This window comes from Nanorana parkeri, unplaced genomic scaffold (assembly GCF_000935625.1).
Source record: "Nanorana parkeri isolate BGI_ZX_2015 unplaced genomic scaffold, ASM93562v1 scaffold817, whole genome shotgun sequence".
In the NCBI taxonomy this organism is placed as follows: Eukaryota; Metazoa; Chordata; class Amphibia; order Anura; family Dicroglossidae; genus Nanorana; species Nanorana parkeri.
The window spans coordinates 346,478-373,766 of record NW_017307085.1 but is presented as its reverse complement, the minus strand read 5'-3'; the positions used below and the strand labels follow the sequence as shown (position 1 = coordinate 373,766).

Here is a 27,289-nt window from a genome sequence, read left to right as displayed (position 1 = left end):
TTTTCATTTCCCAGCAAACAACCAAAATCTTTTTTTTTTTTTTTTTTTGTACAAAGTGTGTGCAGGTCCTTAAAGTTTATTTTTCTCTTGTCTGTGCCTAAGTGGACTTTCAAGTTTCCAAAGCAGATTGAATCCAAAAAATGTAAACAGAATATTTTATGGGTAATATTTTATAGAGAAGATAATGTAAACAATGGGAGGGCTTACGCACGAGGCTTCTTTTCCTTGGTTTCAATTTTAAATTATTACAAGAAGAGAAAGACTAACTCCCGTGGAGAACATATTCTTATTTAAAACAGGCCCAGTCCTACTCAAGGCACATCGGACCACGAGTTAAGAACCTAGCCTTTTGCCATCTCTTAAAATAAAAACATAAAGCACAAAAGGAGCGCCTCCATAATGTAAAACAGTATTTAATAAAAGGAAGGCACACAGCTAGGGCTGTACTTACAAACAACTGTAGAACACAGGCATGTAACAAGGATGGGTAAACGAAATCACGAACAAAGACGAGCTGGAGTATTGATGTTAAACCAGAGTCTTCTGCCCCCAAGTATTTCACGGGTTTACATGTTTCAGAGGCAACCTTCATCAGAACCTATGCTTACTGTTTTACACTATGGAGGCGCTCCTTTTTGCTTTAATGTTTTCCAGTTTGTCGGTTGCCCTGACCAGTGGGAGCTGCATCCCTAGTGTTACTAGTTTGTGTGCATACAAGTCGCGGGTGCTGGCGCCGGTGTTTTTTTGCTTTTCATCTCTAACATAAGCCTGTCCATTTCTCATGCAGGGCAAAGCAAAACAGGGTTTCTATTAATGCCAGTCCCCACAGCGCTTCTACCCGACTTCCCTTTGCTCCCACACTGCTCTATGAACATGCAGGAGCCAGGAGAAGAAGCCCTGTGTATGCTTCAGGCCAAGGCTTGGAGTTTACACAAAACGGAGGACTAGCTCCCAAGCCCCATGTAAAAGCCCTAACAGCCTGAGCAACAATTTCCAATTGTTTGGAATGAAAGGTAGTTAGTCACATGCTCCCCTCATACCCGAAAGTAGCAAGTCACTTTACTTCCCCGTGTAAACAGATCTGAGAAAGGAAGAAAAGGCAAGTAAAAGCGACTGTGGTGGCTGGCCATTTAAATTAATCTGTAATGTGGATCTGCATGATCAAAACACAAGCTAACTTTAAGTATGCTATCAAACACGAGATCATCTTGCCTGTAGTAGGAATGTCCTCATCTTTGAATGGCAAACATGGGTACACATAGATTGCTCTACTGAGTTTAGAGAGGCTGACTTATAGGAACTGAAGGAAAATGGGTAGTTTGGCTTTAGCATCCAGGCTGAAGGTTGCCTTGAAGTGGAATGCAGTAGGTTGCTAGAAATACACAACTTTTTCCTTCAAGATTTATCTTAGACACAAGGAGGTCAGTGTGCAAGTCTCTACAAATTATAAAGCAAAACCATGATAAGACAAATTACTTTGTGTGCCCTCAGCCCAAATTTGCTGACATTATCCTCAATACAAAATATGAAATTCAGATCTGCAGCTGCTGAATTATACAAGAGGCAAGGAAAGAAAATTCTGTACATATAGTAATAGGCTACAATCACAAGCAAAATCAACTAAGGTAGATGAAACGAAACCATGTCTGTAAAATCATGCTTTACTCTTGTAATCATGCATGTCAACTTTGAAAGAAAAATATTTTAAAACATCTGAAGCAAAACAGTATTATTTTTCATGAAATTATTCAGGTTCCTTCTTTATTGAAAGCATATCGAACAGCCCATACTTGTTGCCATTGGAATTGTGTAAAGTTTTATTTACATTGCGATTGGAAGGCTTATTAAAACCAAACATATTGGTTCCAGGAGAGTGAAGGGATTCTCTTTTTAATGTCATTTCTGCTGCTTGTCCCAATAAAGATTCCGTCCAGCTGGTCTGATCATGGAAATTATGACCAGCTGCTGAATGAGACCCTTTCTGCAACATATAATACAATATGGGGTTCGTTTTTGTCAGTCTTGGAGAATCTTTTCCACTATCGTTTTTTTCATGGTCTGTGATAACCCATTTAATAGGGCCTTTATCGTTAGGATTTGGGCACATACTTATCTGTCCAGGCTCAGTCCGTGGAGAGCTATTTCTGAGAATGTCTGGGGAAGAATGAGGAGTGTTCTTTAGATGAGAATGAGGATACTGAAATGCCATTTGACTGAAACTATTTTGTTGAGAAGGTTTTCCCATAAACATATTCAGTGGTGGAAGAACAAGTTCAGAATTGCCTGCTAAGTTGCTGCGGTTTCCCCTCATCAACTCTTCAACTGTGACATTATTCCTATGCTGAGAGTCTCGAACACAGTTTTCTGAAAGCAAAAGCTGTTTCAGCACATTAAAACCTTTACTTTCTCTTGACCAGCCTAAATTTTTATTTTCGCTAAAGACATTCTGAGCAGTAAAATTTCTCTGCTCATGATCCATCTTTATGCCATTCACTTCTTCCTGAAGGAAAGACGACTCGCTTGAACAGGGTGTATAACAAAAGTGCTTGTTACCAGTGTCTGGGGAATTAGGTTTTGCTATTTTGATATGGCTTTCTGCAGGATTGCTTGGATGCATTTTTCTCTTTTTGGGCACTATGCAAGACATCGTTGATTCGGTTTGCTTGGATTCGGCTTGTTGGCTGTTAAAACCTAGATCACAGGAGTCAAATACCTCATTGGTCTGACACAATAGGCGGCTCAGAAGACCATTTTTTGAAATGGAAAAATCGTGTGGGGTGGGGTGCAGGGATTTTACATCCTCAGGGGAATGCCTGGGTGGTTTCTGAAGAAATACACCTAATCGGTTTGGGGTATTTGCCTCTCTTGTTTGATAGGCAATGGAATCATCATCGGGTTCTGTTTTGATTCTGACAGCTACAATCTGCTCCTCTGCCAAGTTTTCAGTCCTATCTGGGATTATTTCATCTTTTACGATAGGTTTCTGCACTGTTTCGCTTCTGCATTTGTTAGGTGCAGCGAGAAGTAGCTGAAGTACTGTGCGTCGTTCTAAGAGGTTCTCAATTTCAGATCCAGGAAACCTAGAATCTATTGGAGTAGATGGACTGCTAAATGCCCTACCTTCGTCAAATGTATGAGACTGATTTGTAATTAGAGGACTGTTTAGTCTATCAATTAACCCTACAGCATTGGAATTCATTGCACCCATTGGTTTCTGCGGCCTTTGTTCCTCAGGAGTACTGCTCTGCTTTCCACATTGAGCTAAATTTTGTAGCAGCTTGCTAGCGCTAAAAGCAGCATTAGTTTGTGCATTGTCGTTTGTTAGTGGGGGAGCAGTTTGAACGGTTTTGCTTCTTGTAAGCTCCATCAAATGTTTTGAAGCTGGATTAATCATTCTTTCTGGCTGAACACTGCTTACATAGGAAGGGAAGTTGGGCTTAACTGGAAATGGCTGATGAGTTAGATTTAAAGGAGAGGCAGATGCTGTAGACCTATGCAGAGGCAGTGTGTTTATTGGAGAAGAATTATGAATGTTAGGACTTTCCGAAAGATGAACAGGTGGAGTCATGTTAAACTTTGACAAGTCAGTCGTCTTTTGTTGTGCTCGTGGGTCATCCATTAATCTTGGATCATCTATTATTGTAGGACTATCATCCATTTTATGGCCAAGAAGCAACTGTAATAGTGTTACTTTTTGATATGGTTTTAGTGTTGAGTCCATGGAAGAGTCTTTGATTTCCTTACTATTATCAAGTCCATTAACTTTTGGGTCCCAGTTTTTAAGCAAAGATTCTGTTAAGTTATCTATGGAGGCTGCTGAGTGCAATGACTGAGGCTTAGCTGCCCGATTTTTGAAGGACAAATCTATAGGAGCACAGTTAGAATGGTTACTCTCATCATCACTGCTCTCCTCTTCTGTAAAACTAGGATTGTTATCGGAGTAGTCATCTGTAGTTGTTGGTGTAGCACTTTCTTCAAAAAGAGAATTTCTTTCACTGTGTACGTGGTTCTTTGCAACACTTGAACCATTTTGGCTTTTAAGAAGGTGCAAAAGCAAACTGTTGTTGGGTGAGGGCTTTGGATAGTTTTTTTCCATATGATTCTTATAACCAACCGTTTTAAGAGGAGAATTTGGAACTCCAAGTTGACTTGAAAAAGGCGACATATTGCCTGGATTATTTAGTCCATTAGGTATTGTCCGTGTATGGCTGCTCAGACTATTTGAAACATTTGTTGAAAACTGGAATCGGCCAAGATCTTTTTCAGAGCTGTCCTTGAGCCTTGCCATGGCAGCTAGTCTTTCACTGGCCAACTGGCTTGCACTCTGTGCTTTTAAGGCATGTTCCCTAGAATACTGTTGCAAGTGTGCTTCACTAGACAGCAGTAGAGCTAACTGACTGCAGGCCACGCTCGGTTTAGGTGAGGCAGTAGGACTTGACCTTTTCTCCACCATGTTTGCAACAGCTTGAAGTCTCGCAGCACAGGAAATTTGCTCACTTGTGCCTTTAGCAGTACTCTGGACAGAAAGAGGAGGTTCAACGTTCTTCTCTGGCAGAGCATTTTTACCTATAACAGTCATATTATTCTCAACTATTTTTTCTTTTGATCTGCTTTTGTTTAACAGTGACTTTAGATGATTGGAGGCCAAACCATAACACGGGTCATCTTTTTCTTCATGAACAACATCTTGGTTAATGGAAAATCCTTGATCTTTTAGAGTCTGTTTTATCTGCTGAGACAGAGCAACACTCTGTAGCCTGGAACTAAATGACTGAAGTAAAGAGGCAAGCAATGTGCTATCCTGCTTCCCTTTGGGGATATTTTCCCCAACTCCAGTTAACAGAGATTCGTCCTTCCCATTTACACTTATGGAATCAGATATGCGTCTCCTCTTTGCAGCGTTCCAGTCTTCTGAAGATTGCAAGAGCCTGGCTTTCTTGAGATGCAGCACACCAGACCCTTGACCATCACTGTGAACTGAGGCATTATTCTTACAGTTATTGAAAACACTGCCAGAAATTTTAAAGTTGTCATCAACTTTTACACGGCCAACAGAGAGTTTGTCAACCACCGTCCCAGAACCTCCAGCTGCTTGATGCATTAGTAATCCTTCTAGGTACGTTAAAACAATAGAATCCTGTTGTTTTTCAGAGCTAAGCTCTTCTCCATGAGTCATGTTCAACAAACGTATGCGGAGAAGCTCTGTCTTTATCTACTACAGATGAAACAAAAGAGTTGTAGAGAAGTTTGGAAAGTGGACGTCTTCGCTATTTTAAAATCATGGCATTTGATGAGGAATTCCAAACATATGTCCTCTGAAAAACCATTGCCAAGAAATTGAATGTCCCATCTGAAATGAATGCTGATACAGCATGTTGAAATGTGTCTATTCCTTGGATTATTTTGAACGCAAAACAGTTATCAGATTATCCACTGAACTTCCATTCTTCTTCAAGAATTTATCTGTAAAACAAAGAAGCAAGACAACCATAAGAAATATATTAGCTAACACCTTGCATAAGTCAATTTTACATAGATAGGACCAGAGACAGTCATTTTCTACTTGAATATAAGATAGGATTTACTTAGAGTATCTTAGTTTCTAGAGGTTAGGATCTTCTATGGTATATTAAAGTATGCCTAATATATTTGGATAGAAGAGAGAATGGTTAAAATCCCAGGCATTTTTTTTCATCAATCTTTGTCTCATTCAAAGGATATACTTTCTGTTCTGTAGGCACAATATATACTGAGTGGAAATATTTGCAAATTGAGGTAATTCCCCTTTTATACAGTTGCTACCAGATCAACTGTCCCCATTGGAAGATTCCCCCTCTATTCCTGTTCTGGTGACAAATCAAAAATCTAAAATTTCCCACCACTTACATTCCCAGTTACAGTGCTCACTAGGAGAAATGGAGAGGGTACATCACCTCTAACCTTTCCCCAATTGTTGTATACGCGCGCGCACACACACACACACACACACACACACACACACATTCTTAAAAGGCTTCTAAAAAATATATATGGCGTGTCATATGTAGCAAATTCTCACAACATGCACCCAACATATCACTGCATTAAATACAATGCTGCTAATCACATGTTCATAGTCCATGAACATTATAAATGGCACTGTAATTAATCCACTTACATCATATAGATAATTGTAAACTTACAGATCCTCCAAATCAGTGACCCAGTTCCATGTCCCATGTCCCATTTAAACACGTATACATGTGTACAAATGGCTATTGTTCTACACACTCACTTTATTTCATTGCTTGGACTTTTTTCCCTGCTGTAATTCTGCACAGGTTAACTAGGAAATAAGGTTTTTTTAACACAAAAATAAACGTATTACTCTGAATGCCGGTTCTTCCCCAGATCGTACAACATTTAAACTATTTCATATGGAGTGGAAGCCCGACTGCAACCTTTTCCAAATAGTCAAATATGTTGTTCAAACAATATATAGCAACTTCTTTACCTGCCAAAAGACCTTGCCAAAAGAGTTTTACACATAAACCTGTGTCCCTGCTACACATGCTGTGCTGCATATACATTATGTTTGGCCAATGTACCTAGACACGTGACCATCACACTTCTACCTATAATGGCCAACTATATGAGGACAACGCTTCAAATTATTGAGTTTAGATGTTTTCAGTCAAGGGTACTATTAACGCTACAGTATATGAAGGCAATTTAGACAGTTATGCATTTCCAACTTTGAGGCAACAGTATGGGGAAGGTCATTTGCTGTTCTAGCATGACTGTGCCCAATGTCAGCGCCATAAAGAGATTTTAGGAGTTTGGTGTAGAAGAAATTAAGTGGCCTACACAGAACCCTGGCTCCAATCTTATTAAAACCCTTAAGGTATTCTTGACCATCATCAGTACTGGACCTCTCAAATGCTTGTTTTTGGCTGGACACAAACTCCCACAGGCACATTCCAAAATCATGTGGAAAGCCTTCCCAGAGGTGCGGGGCAGTTAAGGCTACAAATGGCGGGGGATCTCCATATTGCTGCCTATATTTTTGGAATAGGATGCCAAACAAGCTCGTATAGGTGTGATTATCAAATTTTGACAAACATCTGGCCATATGATGTAGCTACAAAGCATAAAGAGGATGCCCATTCTATAATAGCCTGGAGTTCTGCACATTTTTTCCACTGCTCTGCTGACTCCAACTTCTGATGCTTCCCTAAGTCTGCCTAATTACCTACCACTTCCCAGCTTTCAGAGCAAACACTAAAAGCCTGATTTCAAATTTTCACTTGTGTGGAAACTTGTATGTATGATAGGCAATTAAGCGAGCAATTTGGTTTCAAAGCTTCCTATAGTATAGTAGTAAATTTAATGGTGTTTTAATAAATCTGCTTGTCGCTCTTCTTTAAAGGTCAACAACGACGAAAAACAAAGAACCTTAAAAAATACGTGTTTTTTTCCCCAACCAGATTTTTCTTTACTGGCTGCTTAACAGCTCGAGATTCACAGAAACTCAAACACACGAAAGTCAACTCGTACCACCCTTAAAATAGATTTAATACAGGGTAAGTCCACAATTGCAATGTCAAGGTCATAGAGTAGCATGTAAGATTACAGACAGAACTGATGTAACAGCTGGCATTTGATCCAAGCTCGAGGGGTTTAGACTACACTTACCATACACGCTTAATTTACACATACTGTACATTGTGTCACAAGCATTTATCAAGCTTAGGAACAAACAAGTATTTGGCCCTGTGTGACATCCAGTGGGAAAAAAAAAAAAAAGTGTAGAGAGAGCCTTACTGATACTACGCACAACACAGTGTATAATTCAGACAAAAGACTTCAGGTGAACAATTTACAGTCATTATTTACACAGTTTTGGACTCCCCTAAACTTATATAGAAACCTGTGATACAAAAATGTCAGATTATGTGAAATCGCTATGAAGCAAACTGAACACATACAGGTACAGGGCACCATGATGAAACAGTGCAAAGAAACTACCCACCACAAGCCAATTCCCGGTGCAGAGCACACAGCACAGTCCTGTAAAACTCAGTGTCGGTCTGTATCAGACCTTACACAGGGATAATGACTTTAAACCCGCAAGTGACCATGCTGAAACTTGGCTACTGGCTGCTCTGACACCAAGCACTGCATAGTGGAAAGGAGGATTAAAGGGTTACATGCTCCCTCATACCTGGAGGTATCAGGTATCTAAAAGGGCTCCAGCAGGTGAACGGAGCACAGGGGGAGAGTGTTAAAGTGAACTGAAGCAGGAGAGGGGTGTTATGTTATATTTTATTATTTATGTAACTACACGCCCTTGCAAGCTAATACATAGCACCTGTAATCCACACTGCAGGAGAAAGGCAGGTCTTGTGGGGGGATGGCTCCTGATAGATGGAGCCTTGAAAAAAAATGAGCCTGGCCTTGCTGAGATAAAGAATATAGAGATAGCCTGCAGTTTACACACTACCCCTTCCCTGAATCACTGGTTAAGTTTTCATTGAGTTTCTACATTTTGATTTAAATGTTACAACAACAAAAGAACCTTAACATTACTAAAGGACTCCTGTGATAAGTATGGAGGCGTTTGCTGCTGCCCACTCTTCCTCAAAATGTTAGTTCCCTGGCAGTCATGCTGATCCAGTGAGCTCAATACTTTCCGAGTCATGTCTCAGAGCAAGATTGCAAATAAGGATTCCTGAATTCACTCAGACTTTCCTGACCTGCATGCTTGTTGCAGGTCAGTGTCTCACAAAGTATTGAAGCTGGAGACAGCCAAGTAACAGCAATGGCAGCAATGACATATTTGTACAGGTTCCATTTTAAGTGTAACTCAATGAACACCTCACCAGTGGACCAGAGGAGGGAGGTGTAGTGTGTAAACTACACTCACACTTTTATACATCTAAGGCACCATGTGAAATCTTCTGGTACTCATCAGCCTGACCCCCTTCCAGTTGACAAGGTGTCCAGGATTTCCACATTGTTCGCTTACAAAGTCGTGTCTGGTGGACAGATATGGAGCTGTAGGAGTGGTAGCCTTAAAACCCATTTCCACCTTTGCAGGGGTATTTTTAAAAAACATGCCAGCAATGAACACCGAGTGTACATGAAGCCGGCATATGCAGTTGCTGTATATAAAAACAGAAACTTGCATTTTTTTGTTAGCTTTCCTCTTCACATTCTCATGGAAATGCTTCTGTGTTTAGCAAGCTCTGAGCTCTCCCATTCATTAGTATTCATAGTGCCCCTTCCCCCTCCTGACAGTGTATTGTTGCAATGGCAGAGCTGCATTTCACTGATCTTGTTACAATAAATAACAGGGAGGGGAGAGCGGTTTACAGCCTAATTACCATCCGACCCCAGTGTCTGAATTTCCTGAGGAGAAAATTTGGAATTTTTAGGCTTCAGGCCTAATAAAAACTTGTTAAAAAAGATTAAGAAAGTTTGCAATGCAAGTGAAGAAAATGTGCACATGTATGCATCATCACTGCACCTCTTCATTACCACAACAAAAATGCAAATCACTTACAAAGGTGGAAATGGACTTTAAGTCACAGATTAGTGTGATGGTGCAAGGTGTGCAATTTAGAAATCCTCTCAACTGCTTCTTCAATAATGGTCATTGTGGAACCTAAGCAGGCCATGAAAAGCCACCCCACCTTCCACCCAATTCATCTCCAGCAATTCTCTGCAGTGCCTTCCTCTAGCTCAGCCTGCACAAAATACCAAGTGCTTCCGGGTAAGGGGAGCATGCGACAGTGCTCAGGTCCTGCAACCAATCACAAGGCCTGAGCATTGTCACATGTAGGAGGGGGAGAGGTCACCGCTCACTCTAGGCTGACACTAGTAGACATGGGGTAATCTGGTGTCAACTACAATGGAAGAATAAGTGGTGGAGGATTGCTGAAGGCCAAGTATCTGTGCGTAATAGCGGGCCTTTTTTGCAGACACAGTCACTATATCCTGAATGGTCAAAGTGACAATTTCTCTTTAAACACTCAAATTATTGAGTCAATAATGGCATGCATTTTCTGACCCATCATAAAATATTATCTTTATAAAGAATACATTCTATTTTACCATACAGGACAATAGAAAAATACAGGTTTTTTTAAATACAAGAATAAACTACTTTTCTTTTAAATTAATCTCTTGGCTTACTGGACATTCATCTATTGACTGACAGCAGAATTAACTTAGTGGCTGCTCTCCGTGTACAGTAATTGATATTTCACTTAAGATTCCTGGAAGAAACAGCTCAGCTTTTCTTGCTAATCTTCAGTCCCTGAACTGTTCCTGTAATAATTTAAAGCAGCATTGCGTTTGTAGCCAACCAGCATCAAACGTTTTCACCAGTTTCACATTCGCTCAGTCTTTATTCCTGCATAAAACAGCAGCTTAATGTAAAGATTAATTAATATAAAAGCTCTTTAGTAGGTGTGCAACTACTCGACTGTACAACGGTTACTTGTAACTGAACGTCCAGTTTAACAAAACAAAAGACAATATAAACAAAATCTAAATGTAAAAAATAGTAATAATTAAAAAAAAAAAACCTCAAAAAGAACTCATTACTGAACTTCCTTACAAAAAGGAAAATCATTAAATTAAACAGGAACACTTATCCCACGTTCTAAACTACCTTCCCTCTTGGCCCAGAGCCAACAGTCCTCTCTTAAGGCACAAGGACACTAGTGTCAATTTCCTGATGGTCCAGTCTGTTGTTGACACGGCCCCTAGAGGGTGCATGATCTTGCGGGATGTGCTCACAGATCTCCAGGACTGTGAAGTGCTCACATTTAATTACTGGAGCACCACTCAGTCCTGGGAGAATGCCCCCCCCCCCATATCACCAGAGGAAGACTAAGGGAAAAAGGTATGTATATAGTTGTTTTTTTTTTAAATCGGTGGAGAGGTTTAAATGGTGGAGTTATAACTTTTAAAGCATATATGATACATCTTTCAGGTGGCCATATATCAGGTCCTGCCAAGATGTACACAACTCTTGGTGCCAAGAATGCTCCAGTGCTCTGAAATACATTTGGAACATTGAGTCAAAAGCCTGGACTTAGCCCCTCCCATTTTCTAAGCCTCACTATTGTCCCATTATGGTGATTGGCGAGCTCACTGGCTATTACTGTCCACAGGCAAGCTTAGGAGATGGAAGGGATGGAGTCAGGTTTCCAACTGTGACGGATCAATTACAAGTATCTCATAGCACCTGGGACATTGGGGTGATTATACTCTGGAAGGACCAGAAGAGCAAACATCTGGAGGTGCCAGATGTGCTGACGGCAATAAATCGATTTTAAAGTACTTTCGACCTCAGGTTTTCTGTAGGATGGGAATTTTTATACTTCACTTGCTGCATGCTTGCTCTAGGTCAGGTAATTGAATGAGCAAATCCAGGATGAGAATGGTAACCTTGAAGACTACACAAACACTAAAACAGTGGGTGAAACTGCTACAAAACTACCAGGGGCTTTAAATGATAATGGTAACTTATGTATAGCTAAAAAACAAATGTATAAATACACCGATTAGGCATGACATTATGACCACTGACAGGTGAAGTGACATTGTTTAATCATTAGTATTATACAATGGCACCTGGAAGTGGTTGTGATATGTTAGGTAGCAAGTGAACATTTTGTCTCTGAAATTGATGTGTTGGAAACAGAAAAAAAGGGCATGTGTAATGATTTGTGCAATTTTGACAAGAGCCAAATTGTGATGGCTAGACAACTGGATCAGAGCAACTCCAAAACTGCAGCTCTTGAGGGATGTTCCTGGTCTGCAGTGGTCCAAGGAAGGAAAAACAGTGAACCGGTGAAAGGGTCATGGGTGGACAAGGCTCAATGATGTACGTGGGAAGCGAAGGCTGCCCCATGTAGTCGATGCAATAGAAAAGCTACCGTGTTTCCCCGAAAGTAAGACATCCCCCGAAAATAAGACCTAGCGCTATCTTCGGGGATGTCTGTAATATAAGACCTACCCCGAAAATAAGACCTAGTTCGGGGTAGGTCTTATATTACAGACATCCCCGAAGATAGCGCTAGATCTTACTTCCGGGGTAGCTGTGAAGACCGGCCGCAGCTCCCTCCCGCCCCCTCGCCCGTCCACCTACCCGCCCGCTGTTGCTCTCTGGATGACGACATCAGAGCGGAGAGGCAGCTCCCTCCCGCCCCCTACCCGACACGCCCCCCCTCCAGCAGCACGCATGCCCGCCCCCTCGTCTCCTTAGTTCCGAGCGGAGAGGCAGCTCCCTCCCGCCCCCCTGCCAGACACGCCCGCCCGGCCGCACGCATGCCCGCCCACCTGGTTGTGGCTCCCTGGACGGCAGAGCACAGCTGCAGCCAGGTAAGACATCCCCAGAAAATAAGACCTAGTGTCTTATTTCGTGCAAAAAAAAAAATAAGACACTGTCTTATTTTTGGGGAAACACGGTACTGTAGCTCAAATTGCTGAAAAGGTTAATGCTGGTACCTATAGAAAGGTGTCCAAACACATATTGCATTGCAGTTTGTTGTGTATGGGGCGGCGTAGCCCCAGACCGGTCAGGGTGCCCATGTTGAGACGTGTTCACCACCAAAAGCGCTGACATTGGGCACTCAAGCATCAGAACTGGACCACGGAGCAATGGAAGAAGGTGGCATGGTCTGATGAATCATGTTTTCTTTTACATCATGTGATGAGGTGGTGCGTGGGGAAAAAATGGCATCAGGATGCACTATGGGAAGAAGGCAAAACAGCAGAGGCAGTGGGATGCTTTGGCAGTGTTCTGCTGGGAAACCTTGGGTCCTGACATTCATGAGAATGTTACTTTGACATATACCACCTACCTAAACATTGTTGCTCACCAAGTACACCCCTTCATGGAAACGGTATTCCCTGATGGCAGTGCCTCTTTCAGAAGGATAATGCTCCATGCCACACTGCAAACATGGTTCAAGAATAGTTTGAGGAACACAACAATGAGTCTGAGGTGTTGACTTGGCCTCAAAATTCTCCAGATCTCAAACCAATCGAGCATCTGTGGGATGTGCTGGAAAAACAAGTGTTATCCATGAAAGCCCCACTTTGCAACATACAGGACTTAAAGGATCTGCTACTGACGGCTTGGTGCCAGATACCACAGCATACCATCAAAGGTCTAGTTGAGTCCATGCCTCAATAGGTCAGGGCTGTTTTGGTGGCAAAAGGAGGACCTAGTCAGTATTAGGCGGGTAGTCATAATGTTATGGCTGATCAGTTTATATTTCAGTTTATCAATAAGCACATCTCTAGCTTTATCTTTGAACCTCCATTTGCATAATCTTGACATGTTGTCTTAATGCAGAACAAAGCATACATTTATTTCTGCTCCATGTGACCTCATGCTAAATCCTCGGGCGGTCAGCAAATTTGGCACAAAAGAAGTTCAGTGCAACGCTGTACCTACTTACAGCCGGCGAAATGACCCGATAAATGAACTCTGAGCTATAAACAATGTTCTCACTGTGCTGCCCATGTCACTAAATCAACAACTTATTTTGCCTTTTGTCACCTGTACAAAGTTCCCTTTATCTCCTAATGGTCAATGGCTAACACAGTAACATTTCCTTTAAATGGCCAACTTAAATCAAAGATGCAAGCTTTGGGATTTGATGGCTTAAGTTGGCTAATAAAGGGAATGTTACCTCAAAGACAATATCATCTATATGTGGGTTTTTATTTTTTTGTAAAAGTAGCCCGCTAGGGTATAAGAGCTTCAGCTTAAGAGCTTCAGCTTAAGAGCTTCAGTGGGCAGATCCTGCCAGTTCCCCTTCTGCCCACACCAAACCACGCAAGTGCATGTTGGCATGGCCAGTTTGTGTCTATGCTCTCTTTGGAGAGGCAGGAAGTCATGCTAACGCACAGCATGCCTTTATCTGCAATTGTTAGTTCATCAGCCCCCCCTCATCGACCATCACAATCTAAATAAAAGGCAAAGCAAAGTATCGGGTTCACTTTAAATATGAACTCCGGGCACAAATTTTCTTAACCCTTGCAGTGGGGCTACCCCGCACTATGAAAGGTTAACTGCTTGTTATCATCGAGACGAAAAAAAAAAAAGATATACCCACCTGAACATTGCAGCTGGCTGGCTATTAGACAAGATCCTCCCCCTCCACTCCAGAAGTCTAAAGGTCCCACAAGTCATCACATCCAATACAGTGTATAGGATGTTAGCATGTCGAGGGACATTCCATCGCTGGATTGGAGGAGGCGATAGGCTGAAGGGACTGCCATAGCAGCCAGTCGGCTCCAAGATCCACTTAACTATTTTTTTATTTTCATTCTTTGACAAAAAGGAGCACTTAACCTTTTCAGTCCGGGGGTAGCCCCACTGCAAGGGTTAAGAAAATGTGTACCCGGAGTTCTTTAAGGACCCCTACCTCCCAGATATATAGGTAGGAGGAACATGAGAATCTCCCCTCTCTTTTCCAAAAGGTCTGGGTGGTGGAATGGATAGCATTGTCACATGGTGGCAGGAAGAATCTCATTAGCCCTATGTAATCTCTGACCAGAGATACTTGGGAGTTTAAAAACTGCTTAAAGGAAACCTTCACTGTAAAACTAATACCATGAAGAGGCCTATTATTGTTGGGATGCATAATAAGTTTTCCCTCACATGTGCAGAAGAACCAAGAGCTGGCCACCGTTTCCAGCACCGATTGTGCAGCTCCCCATGGGTGACAGATAGGGATGCACCGATACCGATACTAGTATTACTAGTATCGGTATCGATACCGAGTATTTGGGTGAGTACTCGTACTCGCCCAAATGCTCCGATACCTAGCACGAGTACTTCCTGTGTCAGGAAGCAGGGCAGCACATCATTACACGCTGCCCGGATTCCTGATTGGCCAGGAAACTTGTGATGAGAGAGCATGGAGCCGACTTCCCGGCCAATCAGGAAGCCGGGTAGCGTGCAATGACGTGCTGCCCGGCTTCCCGATTGGTCAGGAAGCTAGCAAATCCGGAAGCCAGGCGCCATGTAATGAAGCAGCGCCCGGCATTCTGATTGGCCAGGAAGCCGGCGTCATACTCCCTCGTCATCTCATGATCATAATATTAAGAAAGTGACCTTAAAGCATTAGTTTGTATTGCTTTAGAAAAAATGTGACCTGTCCCTTTAAGAAAAAGTATCGGTAATTGGTATCTGGGAGTACTTGATCAAAAGTATCGGTACTCGTACTCGGTCTTAAAAAAGTGGTATCGGTGCATCCCTAGTGGCAGAGTTTGGAACTTGCAGAGACTTCGACAAGCAACTATAAGGCGGTAGTCTGAAAAGTAATCCACTGTGAAACGCATTTCAGAAGTGGTCAATCAGCAGTTTCCAGCAGTGTACCAACGCCTTTTTTTTTTCTTCTATCCCAAGGGAGATTTCATTTTGAAATACCGTGCCGCAACCAGGTTCCGCAAGCGTTTGACACACGTTTACAGCACGGTCCCACTGACTTGATTGACTGGATGATTTTGGCAAGAAGTACCACCTGCTAAACGTGACATGTCGAGTTAAAATTGCTGCACAGCCAAGATTTGCAGCTGGGGCAATGTGTACGAACACCTCTGGCCACCATGTTAATGAGTAGAAAGGCAGTCAAGGGACAATAAGGGCCTGTTCAGCCTATAGGGTTGTTAATTGCACAACACTGTGCAATCAGCGCTTGTGATCAGGTCTAGAGTGCGGTAACATGCATTAGATGCATTGTGATTCACTTTAATGGAACTCCAATGCACCTCCCGATGCAATGCAACGCACCTCCCGATGCAATGCAACGCACCTAACACATCGTACCACACTCTAGGTGTGTTGTGCGAGAGCGTACACAACATAGTGTGATTAACGCAACACTATGGTGTGAAAGGGCACTGAACGCGGATCAACCACCCATTTTTCCCACCGCTTTGCCGCCCTTGTGAACTCAGCGCAAGACTTTGGGGAGTACTGGAAGGGAATAACAATGAAATATACAAAAGTATAGCTATCCTTTAAAGGTGACTGTGTGCTTTACTCATGTCCTGCACATACAAAAGACAGGTTTATTTTAATGTTTTCTTTTTTACTTTGTGCTCATTTGTACAGCACAGGGACTGTACTTTACCGCTTCTCTTATTGCCAGTCTATAGATTAACTCAGACCCATAATGATTCACTGAACACAACGTAATCCATGGGTGGCTTGCTTTGTAATTAATTTTATGGCAGCAAGGACATTGGCTGCCCTGCCTCACATACAGAAAGCCACCAGAAAGAGTCTACAAATCTTTACATGAAATGCAATCTTTAAAATATGAAGCAGCGAGAAAGGAAAAGTCAGATCAAAAATAATTATATAGTAATAACTCAAAATGCTCACTTGATGAAAATACACTGTAGCTTCAGTTTTACAGACTATGACTGCAAAGTGTGGCTGCAACTCTGCCAACACATCTGTGGTAAAAATCTATCGATCTTTCTATCCATCTATCTATCGATCGATCCATGTATATATAGATAGATAGATATATAGGTATATATAAAAAATATATATATTTTCACACACACACACACACACACACACACACACACACACACACACACACACAAACACACACATACATACATACATGCTGACAGTGTGAGTAAGAGGAAAATGTGCTCTCAGTCATTATGAAGGAATCAGCAAGCAGAAAATGAGTGAACAATCTGTCATGACTGCGGAAAGGGACCTCAGAAGACCTTTCCCAATGTTACCTTCTCTTGTCACGTTATACGATAAGCCTCCATCCAGATTTAAAACTCGTGTAAGTCTGCCACCTGCCCAGCAATGTGAATGGCATGGCGTGCGTGAGAAAGTGGATGTATCACTCGGCGGCTCCCAAACGGTAATAACTGTTTGTGTAGCTCAACCAGCTACACAAACAGATCCAGGAAAGTCCATCTCCATCAACAGAAGACACGCAGTGGGTAGCAGGCAATGTGTAACGATATACCCCAGAGAAACCAATCAGCCAACATCCGACTACGGGAAACTGGCTGCCATGTCTAACTGCACTTCTTCTACTTACCGAATAGGTAAGTAGAAGTACTATAGGCAGAACATATGTTAAAATATAAAAATAATTAATAAAAATGAAATATTGGGCATAATTATTACATAGCAGGGAATACAGGTGCCAGTCTATCCAATCCAGGAGCCAGTTTCATTGACCACAACTAGGAAACAACTCGGTGAGTAGGTGCCAGCTGTCATTTTTAAGGAGCACTGGCAACCCGACTCCTGGGTTTGGTCCTGCCCTGCATCATAGTGATGAAAAGCATTCCTTCTGTAACAGCCAATGACGTGTCTGCTCTAAAGTGCATGTAAAGCCAACATTTTTTTTTTAATGTGTAGTTTTACATAGCGTGGTGGAGGAAGGAGGAAGAGAGTTTCACCTTCTCTACTTGTCTTGGTGATCACTTAACTGAAAAGTAATAGAGTTTCCAATGGGGAAACATTTTCCAGTGCCACCAATCTAAGAGGGCATTTAGCTCACTTTGAATATATACTCCCTCACTTCATGTTGTGTATACAGCACAGGAAGTGAAGGGAAATCTCCCCAAGTGGACACACATTACCAAAAAAAATAAATTAAATGACAGGGGTTTTAAACACTTCCATTCTCTATCTAAAATAAAACAAAAAAGTTTAGGCTTTAAAAGGAGAACTATGAGGCGAGTGCTTTTCACTCACCTCATAGTTCTAGCCGACCTGTTACAATAAGACTGTCACAGGTCGGCTCAGTAGATCGGGAGGTGAGCGAACACATACCGGCGTTCGCTCACCTCTCGATCCTGTCACGGCTCTCTGCCCTGACAGGGGAGGGGCTGGATTCCGCCCTCCGATCCGCCAGCGCTGACTGGCGGAACGGACGGGGGAGGGGGCGGGTACAGCTGGCTCTGCCTCTAGATAGGCAGAGCCAGCTGTCACTCACGCAGCTGGGCGGATCTCGACATCGATGTAGCTCGTGGTATACTGAGCTTAGGGTAACGGGAGGACGCTAGTTTGTGCTGCCACTTACTATTCCAGCCCTAAAGGAGTTTTTGATAACAAATCATATAGAGATCAGATGAACAAAAACAGGAGTCGCTCACAAAAGTAGAAACAACAAATGTTGACAAATGAGGAAATAAATCCCTCAAAATGGTCACAAAGAAACACGAGGTCCTGTCTTCATTAATGCTGCCTCGAAAAATAGGAGCAGGAGGATGAAAGTTGGATTCTGACTGGTTGCAGTCAGTTGGGCTCTATTCTTTCACAAATGTATAAACAAACCCAATTTTTTAATTTAAAATCGCACAAAAACTCTCAGCACGTGGGCCGATTTCCATGACCAGTGCATTATTGCTCTTATTTATAAAAATTGCGCAGTGTATGTCTAACATAAGTTGCTAAAAAAACCATTTGGACTCTCGTTACTAGAAGCAACATGGGACACTTCCATGCAGTATTATAAATGCTCCCCAGTACAGCTAATATTTGCCTCCCGTTTCCTTTATTACTATTTTATTCTTCTTAAAGTCTAAAAAAGAAAGCGAACAATAAATCCTTGAAGCACCAGAATTTGTGATACACTAACAACAGATTACAAGCATACCTCTCTCCCGTCTCTCCCAGCATAGTGCCCAGCGCAGGTAGAGCTTGGCAATCAATTTGTTCTGCAGACAGAAAGGCTTCCTTAGAATACTAATGCAAAAACATCCTTCTTTCTCCTACGACTTGACTCCCCAATGCCCGGGTCCTGACCAGCTCGACGGAGGAGACAATATCCTCTAAGACACCTACTGGTGCTAATCAACAATATGCGTGTCACAGTATTGGATTAAAAACCTCCACTACGCTTGAACCACTCAGCGCGGCTAAGCGTATGCACAGCAAGGTCAGCGGTTAACACGTCATGCCCACCCAATCCACCAGCAACTGGACTTCGGTGAACATATCCATCACTTCTTTGCCATTGACTGACTTTTACCTCGAGGGACTCCAATTACATCTTCGTGCACCGATAAAGCCAGACGAAGAAAAAAAAAAAAAAAAAAGAGCATCAGAAGCTTTGTGTTTTCCCAGAAAACGCCGCTTTGATGCACTCCCGTTCAAACAATATTTCCTGTATTTTATTACCGTTACAAAGAGGTCTATTTTTATTGTGTTTGGGTGACGTGCACCTTGACAGAGGTCAATTTGTTAAAGGAGAAAAAAAAAATGTTCATTTTCATTCGATTTGTGCCACTACACCTGAGTGACAATTGAATTGTCTGTGCATGGCTTGCTTTGCCTGCTTCGGCATCAAACAGCAGGTAACCTCTTTGTCCACAGACGTCTGGGGGGCAGACGGGGAGGGGGGAAGAAAAAAATCCGGGAGAGCGATTCCCCTTGACTGAACATCTACTTAAAAAAAAGCATTGGATAAAAAAAAAAGAAAAAAAAAAAAAAGTAGAGGGGGCAGTCAACCGTTCAACATCTTATTAACCTTTCAAATGAAGGCGGAGGGGAAAGAGTTAAGAGTTAATGTAGAACTGCGGAACACAATGAACGCTAAGCTGTATGTTTCATTCTTCATACCTCTTGACGGTGCCGTTGTGTATTCCTGTATTTGTCAACATTTTAAAGCCATTTGAAGGGACACTTTGTCGCATGTGGTATTTCTAAGCTTGCCGTCTAGGAAGGAACCCGAAAAATATTTTAGATTTTTGCAAAACTGTTAATAAATGGCCCTACGTGAGGGAAAAAAAAAAAAGGAGGTGTGAGCCCAGAGTGAAAAATCAGTTGTTTTAAGGAATTTGTATGTCAAACAATTGCCCTTAAAATGCTTATTTTCACAAATTGTCTGACCTTTTGTTACATCTTAGTGCTGCTGGTCTCCTGCAGCCTTTTTGCAGCCACTTCCTGTCTACGTACATGTGCTCCAGCGAGGGCCACAGGACATTTCTCAGGGAGCTTTTTCCGATGGTGACAACTAGGGATGCACCGATATTGAGTACCGATATTGTTTTCCCGGTACTCACCGATACCAAATAACAAAAGTCTCATTCAGGAATCCAGGCGGCGTAAAATGACTCGCCACCCGGCTTCCTGATTAGCAGGGAAGCCGTCCCCATGCTTCTCGTCACTAGGTCCTGAGAAAGCATGGACCCAGCTTTCTGGCCAAACAGGAAGCCAGGCGCTGTGTAAGGACGCGGCGCCCGGCTTCCTGGTTGGCCGGGAAGCCGGCTCCATGCTCCCTCGTCATGAGGTGACGAGGGAGCATGAAGCCGGCTTCCCGACCAATCAGAAAGCGTGTAATGAGGCTGTGCCCGGCTTCCTGATACCGGAAGTATCAGGCTTACTGATTGGTCGGAAGTTGACGACCAATCAGAAAGTGACGAGAGAGCATGGAGCCGGCATCCCGGCCAATCAGGAAGCGTGTAATGAGACGGTGCCCGGCTTCCTGATACCGGAAGTATCGGGCTAGCCATTGGATCATTTGGGCGAGTACGGGTACTCGCCCAAATACCCGGCATCGGCACCGATACTAGTATTGGTATCGGTGCATCCCTAGTTACAACAGTAGACACAGAGGGGAATTTATCAAAACTGGAGCAGACAGACTCTGAAGCAGTTGCCCATCCTAACCAATCAGCATTTATCTTTCATTTTTAAAGCCTAACTGAAAAAAAAATGAAGATAGAAGCTGATTGGTCACTATGGGCAACGGCTCTAGTTTTTATAAATATCACCCAGGGTCTTGTGCGTCAAAGCAGCCATATGCATGTAATGAGCAAATATGGCTGCCCCTTACGTACATTTACAAATATGAACTCTACACTGAAACTAAAAGTTTATAAACCTTTCACACAGATTAAAATTATCAAATTGATCCCTTTACCTTTTTATCTAAAATCACTTAAACAAAACTCCCATAACTTTCCCTTTAAGACACAGCAGCTCACCGTAGGACTGATCAGCCTCAAGGAAGAGCTCAACCCAATGAGAATTGCAGCATTACTGTAGATCAATGCTCCAGTTCATTTTAGCACAAGGCAAGAAGCTGGTGAAACTTTGTATACACCAGTAGGAGGAAGTGCTCAGATACTATTAAGAATCCTCTTTTACCGCCCATTTGTGTATATGAATAGTAAAAGATAAAAAATGGCCATTGGAAAAAATTATAATTGGGGAAAAAAGTGTAGGGCCGAACGGCCTAACTATACAAGGTAAGATTTGAATCTCTTATCCTGTATAGCTAAGCCCTATTAGTAGCCACACATTACCATTGAGTCCCAAGAGTTTCATTATGATTATGTTAAACTAGATTGTTTGATGGTTGAAACGCGTGTGGTTTTACATGCTATGAGATCTGTGATCATAATGTACAGAGATGGCTGCATGGCATTTCTCAGGGTGGGTTACCGGATGGTGACAACAGGGGACCATGCCTGCATAACGTGTAGAAGCTGCCTCTTGTAGTCTCCATCAGAAGTCTGATGGACAACCCAGGAGCATGACTGGGAGACCGTAAGAGAGCATTATCACCTTATAATACGAAGTGCGGCGGGTGGGCCTGGTTCTGCGTGTATATGCATCAGCCGGCCCGCTGTTCTGTGCTGAGTGCGCACTCACTAGCACACTCCCAGCAGTGACTGGGAGCGGCCATGTTTACGATAGGGAGCCACTAGGATGGGCTCCTAATCATCTGACCACGGTGACAGCCAGTCACATGATGGGGAAGCCTGCCTTTGACTCCCGACGTTAAGCTCCCCTTAAAGGGCAGACTGAGTCGGTAGCAAAGGGGTTAATGACAGCTACAGATTTAAATCCGATTGGTAATGGTTACAATGTGCATGGTGATGCATTCCACGAGATGTGTGATAATGGTTACAATGTGCATGGTGATGCATGATAATATACATATACTGTGCGTGGGGTAATTGACCTTAAAAAAAAAAAAAAAAGATCACACAAAAAAGCGTACACAGGTGACATCATGAGCAAATGATCGCAAACTGAAAATGACATCTGAGCTAAATTGTTGAATTGTGACACGTGTGGCCAGCATGAAGGTTGGGAATTGCCCAATATTACCAGCTCCATACAATAACCGAGATTGCCTGCAGTGCGCTCCCCGACAGTATCACACATTTCAACGAATTCTAGTGACAAGAACATAGATCAATGTTTCAGGCTCTCATTATTAGAACTTCGGTTCTGCGTGGCTTGCTTAGTGCAGCGTACTTTAAACACTGACATCCAATATATAAGCAGCCGCAATGAGACATCATGAAAAGGACAATAATCAATAATGTAGAAATCGCCCTTGACACGGTGACATTGCCTAGTGGTCATGTGACAGCCAGTCGTTTCCCCACCTGGCTTGTGACCTTGTCCTCTAGATGACCCTAAAGCCTCCCGCATGATGCTGGAGACTCCTCCCTGCTGTCTCAGCAAGGTCGAACGGGTCAGCGTGTCCCCATCTATAATCCAACACCATTTGTCAGCGGGGAGGCTTGAAGGAGGCATGCTTGCTACAAGGAGAGAATGCCCAATTAGGCAGCTGTCACACAAAGCACTGGATGCAAAATTATCCCTTGTCAAAAGAAAGAGCAGCTGCTGGTGCCAATTACAACAACCTTTCCGCCCTTTATGCGCTGGAAACGACGCAGACGAGGTCTACTGGAAATTTGTCACCATTTTCAAGCAGCGGGCTAGAACGGTTGTATTAAATAGCCGGGGTTGTGCCCCGGGGTCACGTTAATGTTCCACAATGACGTGCTTGAACTTGTGTCCTGTTTTGTGAAACACAAAGCCCTAACGGTGTTAATGGTGGCTACTATTGCGATAAGTCACATGCCGTTTCCATACCTGTGCCTGCATGAATCACTGGTCAGACCTGCTGCTTTGTCACTGGCCAACATGGGAACGTTTTCACCTGCTGTATTACTGCCATCTGACTAATAATCCGATATAGAGCTTTGACCTCATCATTAACTTCATTGCATTCCGGAGAACAATAAGATCAAGAGAGGACATTGTGTACTAAACGGGAAGACCAGAAGAAAAAAAAGGGAACATGCAGAAAGTGCCCTGTTTCCAAGAACATTTACGGAGAAGTATCCATCACATATAACAGGACAGTGCAAATGTGTTCCAAGGAAAAGTGCTAAACATACAAGTGAAGGGATCATAGGGTGGATGTATGCATTAACATTTAAATTCAAACACCTACAGCTTTCTTTGGACTTTCCACAACCCGTTTTAAAAAACAAAAACCTATTTCCTAAAAGTGATTGCACAGGCCCAAATCCCACAATGAAGAGGTAGACAGATGAATATGGAATCTAAAAGCAAGTCTGTCCAATCTAGGAGCCAGTAGGATTTTTTTTTTTTAAGAGCCAGCTCGTCACAGCAACTAGAGAAAACCCCAAAAGTTAGGCACTAGCTGTGATTTTTAACAGGAGAACTATGGGGTTAAGTCTTTTCCCCATAGTTCTCCTTAGGGTAACGGGAGGACACAAACTAGCATCCTCCCGTCACCCTAGGCTCAGTATACCGCGAGCTGTAGGTCGGGGTATACCGAGACGCCGCAGTATACAGCGAGCTGCTGCTCGCGGTATACCGAGACGCCGCAGCTGAAGCGGATCCCTACAATTGTGCCGGGATCCGCCCAGCTGCGTGACTGACAGCTGGCTCTGCCTATCTAAAGGCAGAGCCAGCTGTACCCGCCCCCTCCCCCGTCTGTTCTGCCAGTCAGCGCTGGCGGATCGGAGCGGGGAATCCAGCCCCTCCCCTGTCACGGCAGAGAGCCGTGACAGGATCGAGAGGTGAGGGAACCCGGTATGTGGTATCACAGTCTCATTGTCGCAGGTCGGCTAGAACTATGAGGTGAGTGGAAAGCACTCACCTCATAGTTCTCCTTTAAGGAGCATTGGTGACCTGGTTCCTGGGAATGGTTCAGCCCTGCCACAATGCTATGGTGCTTATTCTGAGATACCTACTAAGACTATGGCTGGTAAGGAGCTTTGCCTTAGCTCTAACTTCAGAAAGTCCTATTTAGACAGTTTAAGGGCTCCTAGGTTATGTTGGAGGTGCAGAAAAAAAACATTAGGTATGCAATGGCCTATTATGGTGCCCACGTAAATGTGAATCGTCACATCTGAAACACCTCCAGGTGTGTTAAATGCTTGCATCTTCTACCACATTGTCTACATTCTTCCAGCTAGATCCCACATCAATACTGTGGATTGTCCTGGTATAGAGGCTGGCAGGAGGAACCATAGAGGACAGCAGAGGTACCAGAAGATCCACACTCTTGAAGGAGTCCGTTTGTAAACTATCTTAATTGGATGATTTTGGCATCATGGGCAGTAGGAGAGGTATTTCACTTCTTCTGTGCAGGGAAACCTTTCATTTACACTATTTTGGCAATGCGGTCACTTTAACCACAATGACATTCATTTTGCATGAGGACTATGAGCTGGTCTGCACGAACACACAGTGGTGTATAGCTGCTGCAGAAATGTTCGCAATAGGTTCCTCCTAAGGAGTCCCTGCTTTTCCCAACTGCAACATCATCAACATTCAGCAGCAGTGTGTACTTGCAAAACTCTTCAGGCTATTCCAGCAGAAAAATCAACCTGGTTCAAAGCTAGCAGTTCTCTACAGGCCTGTTACCTTAAAGACAAGGTGTTCAATAACAAATCCATTTCATTATCACAGAGTATTCTTTCTGGGCTTATCGACACTTAGGGGTCAGCGCAAGCACTACGGATCTGCCGTCCTCATTCCGTGACCACTTCCTAAACAGGGTGTAGTCGCTTATCTTGTGGGCAGGAACACAGAGCACACCATGACTGTCTAAACCTATACAGGTGAAACTCGAATAATTAGAATATCGTGCAAAGTTCATTTATTTCACTAATGCAACTTAAAAAGGTGAAACTAATATATGAGATAGACTCATTACATGCAAAGCAAGATAGTTCAAGCCGTGATTTGTCATAATTGACAAACCCCAAGAACCCAAATCCACAACCTCAAAAAAGTAGATTATTACATGCAATCAATAAAACAAGGATTGTACATAGAACAATATTGGACCTCTGAAAAGTACTCAGTACTTGGTTTGGGCCCCTTTTGCAGCAATTACTGCCATTACTTTTGCACGATATTCTAATTATTCGAGTTTCACCTGTATATGATCTAGTCCGAGTTCCTTACTGCTTGATCATGTCCAGATCATACAGTCACCTTAAAAACAGACATCATTTAGGTTGTAGGTGAATGAGGACACGCCAGAGTGACCGCAGTGTGGCATAAGTATAACTTATCTAATGGTTTTCCATACCAGCAGAAGCTTTGTGAAGCTTCCTACTGTATATGAAAATATGTTTTGGCAACAAAAATGCTGTTTCTTAGTGCCAAGAACTCATTGGAGAAGAATGTGCTTTCAGGATATGACAAGTGCAGATAAAGTGACTAAGTGTACAAAACTCATCAAAGCAGCTGAGATCTTGTGCATGGAGGACCATAAAGTCCTTAAAGGAGAACTATGGGGTCAGTGCTTTTCCCTCAAAATTCGTACGATTAACACTGCTCATGCACAAACGAAAATACGTGCGGTCGATTATCACAATTCGTCTTGGTGCTTTAAAAAAAAAAAAAATGACTGCTGATTGAACCTTGCGATAATCAGGGCAGGATGGGGCCGCCGTACAAAAATCGTACGACGGTTCGATCATCTGCCGAAAAGTTTCGTACGATGATCGCAAGGTGTATGGGCGGCTTAACGCTACCCTTCTCTGCTCCCCATTGTCCTGCCACTAGAGCTGACATTTTCACATTCAGAAAACCCGCACAGGTCTGATTGGCTATTCATGTTATGGAGAAGAGGGGAGGTGTTTTGTAGTGTATCACTGGTAGGATCACCAGACAAGGTGAAAATATTTGTCACTATAGTACAGGAAGCATGTCACTATCAGGATCACCAGATGAAAGGTTTAATTTTGTGGTCATATTATGTTAAAGTGTCAGGGGTCAAGATCTGTGCATAAATCGAGACCACAGCTACCAAAGACACGGATTAAAAAAATAAATACTAGACAGGGCTGACAAAACTACCCCCAAAATTCAGATATAACAATTATAAAGAATTTAACACACATGTATTCTTAACTAGTAACCATAGAATACTAGTAACCGTAGACTACAGTTTACAAGGCTTACAGTTTACAGTTTACAAGACCAAGGCTGGACAAATCCCATGAGCCAGGTCGCCAATGCTCTTTAAGAATTACAGCTGGCACCTAACTTTTGAGGCTTCCTCTAGTTGTCAATAGAGCTGGCGCCAAAAGAAAAAAAACCTGCTGGCTCCTTTAAGTGCTCATTTAAAGGAAAGGATGTTACAGCAAAATAAGTCAATTATTAAAAACGCATATCAGAAGTGGAGACCAAAACACCTTCATCTCTCATGGTTGCCAAGCAGCCAATGGTAAAATACTGCTGGTAAACAGGGATATTGTTATTTTGCATGCACATTGAAATAAATTTGTCATGGCTTACACCGAGATTACCTAAATCCGTGGTCTGTGCTCCCTAAATGCTCATCTGTGTAACGTGAAGAGGAATAAAAATATGGTAAACAAGAATGAGGGAGGTCACACTGCCGTAATCGCAGCCACGTCACTGTCTCAGTAAATAGGTCACTGGATTTACATCCATTAGTTGTCAGTTAAATGAGCAATGTATCTGACACCCTGGCTGGCAAGTAGCGCAGAAAGAAGGCAGCAAAGAGGAGCACCAGCGTTGCGGCAAAGCCTTCTCATTCAGCCCAGAAGCTCCTGGAAGGCTGCTGTGGCTTCGTCCAGAATCGTTTCCACTAGTAGCCGGCCAAGATGCATATTCATGCAGTAACCTTGGACTGACGTGAACTGGAAGAGCTCCTGTGTACTCTCTCTGCTCCTACTGTAAACCCTGATCTGCCGGTTGAAAGAAGGAAACGCAAAAATGGAAGGAAACCTGAAAAGCAAAACTGCTTAGTGAAAAGCACCCATACAGGGTCCCAGGTTGTCCCATAATCCTAGCTATTTTAATGCAATCAAACCAAAATTGGATTTTGTTAAATGGGGAAACAACAATTGTAACACCAGTTTTGACTAGGCAAGAAAATAAAAACAATCCCCATTGGTCTCTACTGAGTTCTAATTTTTAAGATGGCATTATGCGTGTGTGTGTGTGTGTATGAGATTGTATGTA

The 27,289-nt window shown here is 42.8% G+C and overlaps 1 protein-coding gene across 1 annotated transcript; it reads right to left on the bottom strand.

Moving 5' to 3' along the window:
* Window positions 1-1,469: 1,469 nt before the first annotated feature.
* NRIP1 (nuclear receptor interacting protein 1) lies at window positions 1,470-18,676 on the bottom strand. The gene is made up of 2 exons (XM_018565145.1): window positions 18,660-18,676; window positions 1,470-5,463 (listed from the first exon to the last, which is right to left on the bottom strand). Exon 2 carries the CDS (start codon window positions 5,174-5,176, stop codon window positions 1,745-1,747), a length of 3,432 nt encoding a protein of 1,143 aa, XP_018420647.1. The 5' UTR covers window positions 5,177-5,463; window positions 18,660-18,676; the 3' UTR covers window positions 1,470-1,744.
* Between the last annotated feature and the right edge of the window lie 8,613 nt (window positions 18,677-27,289).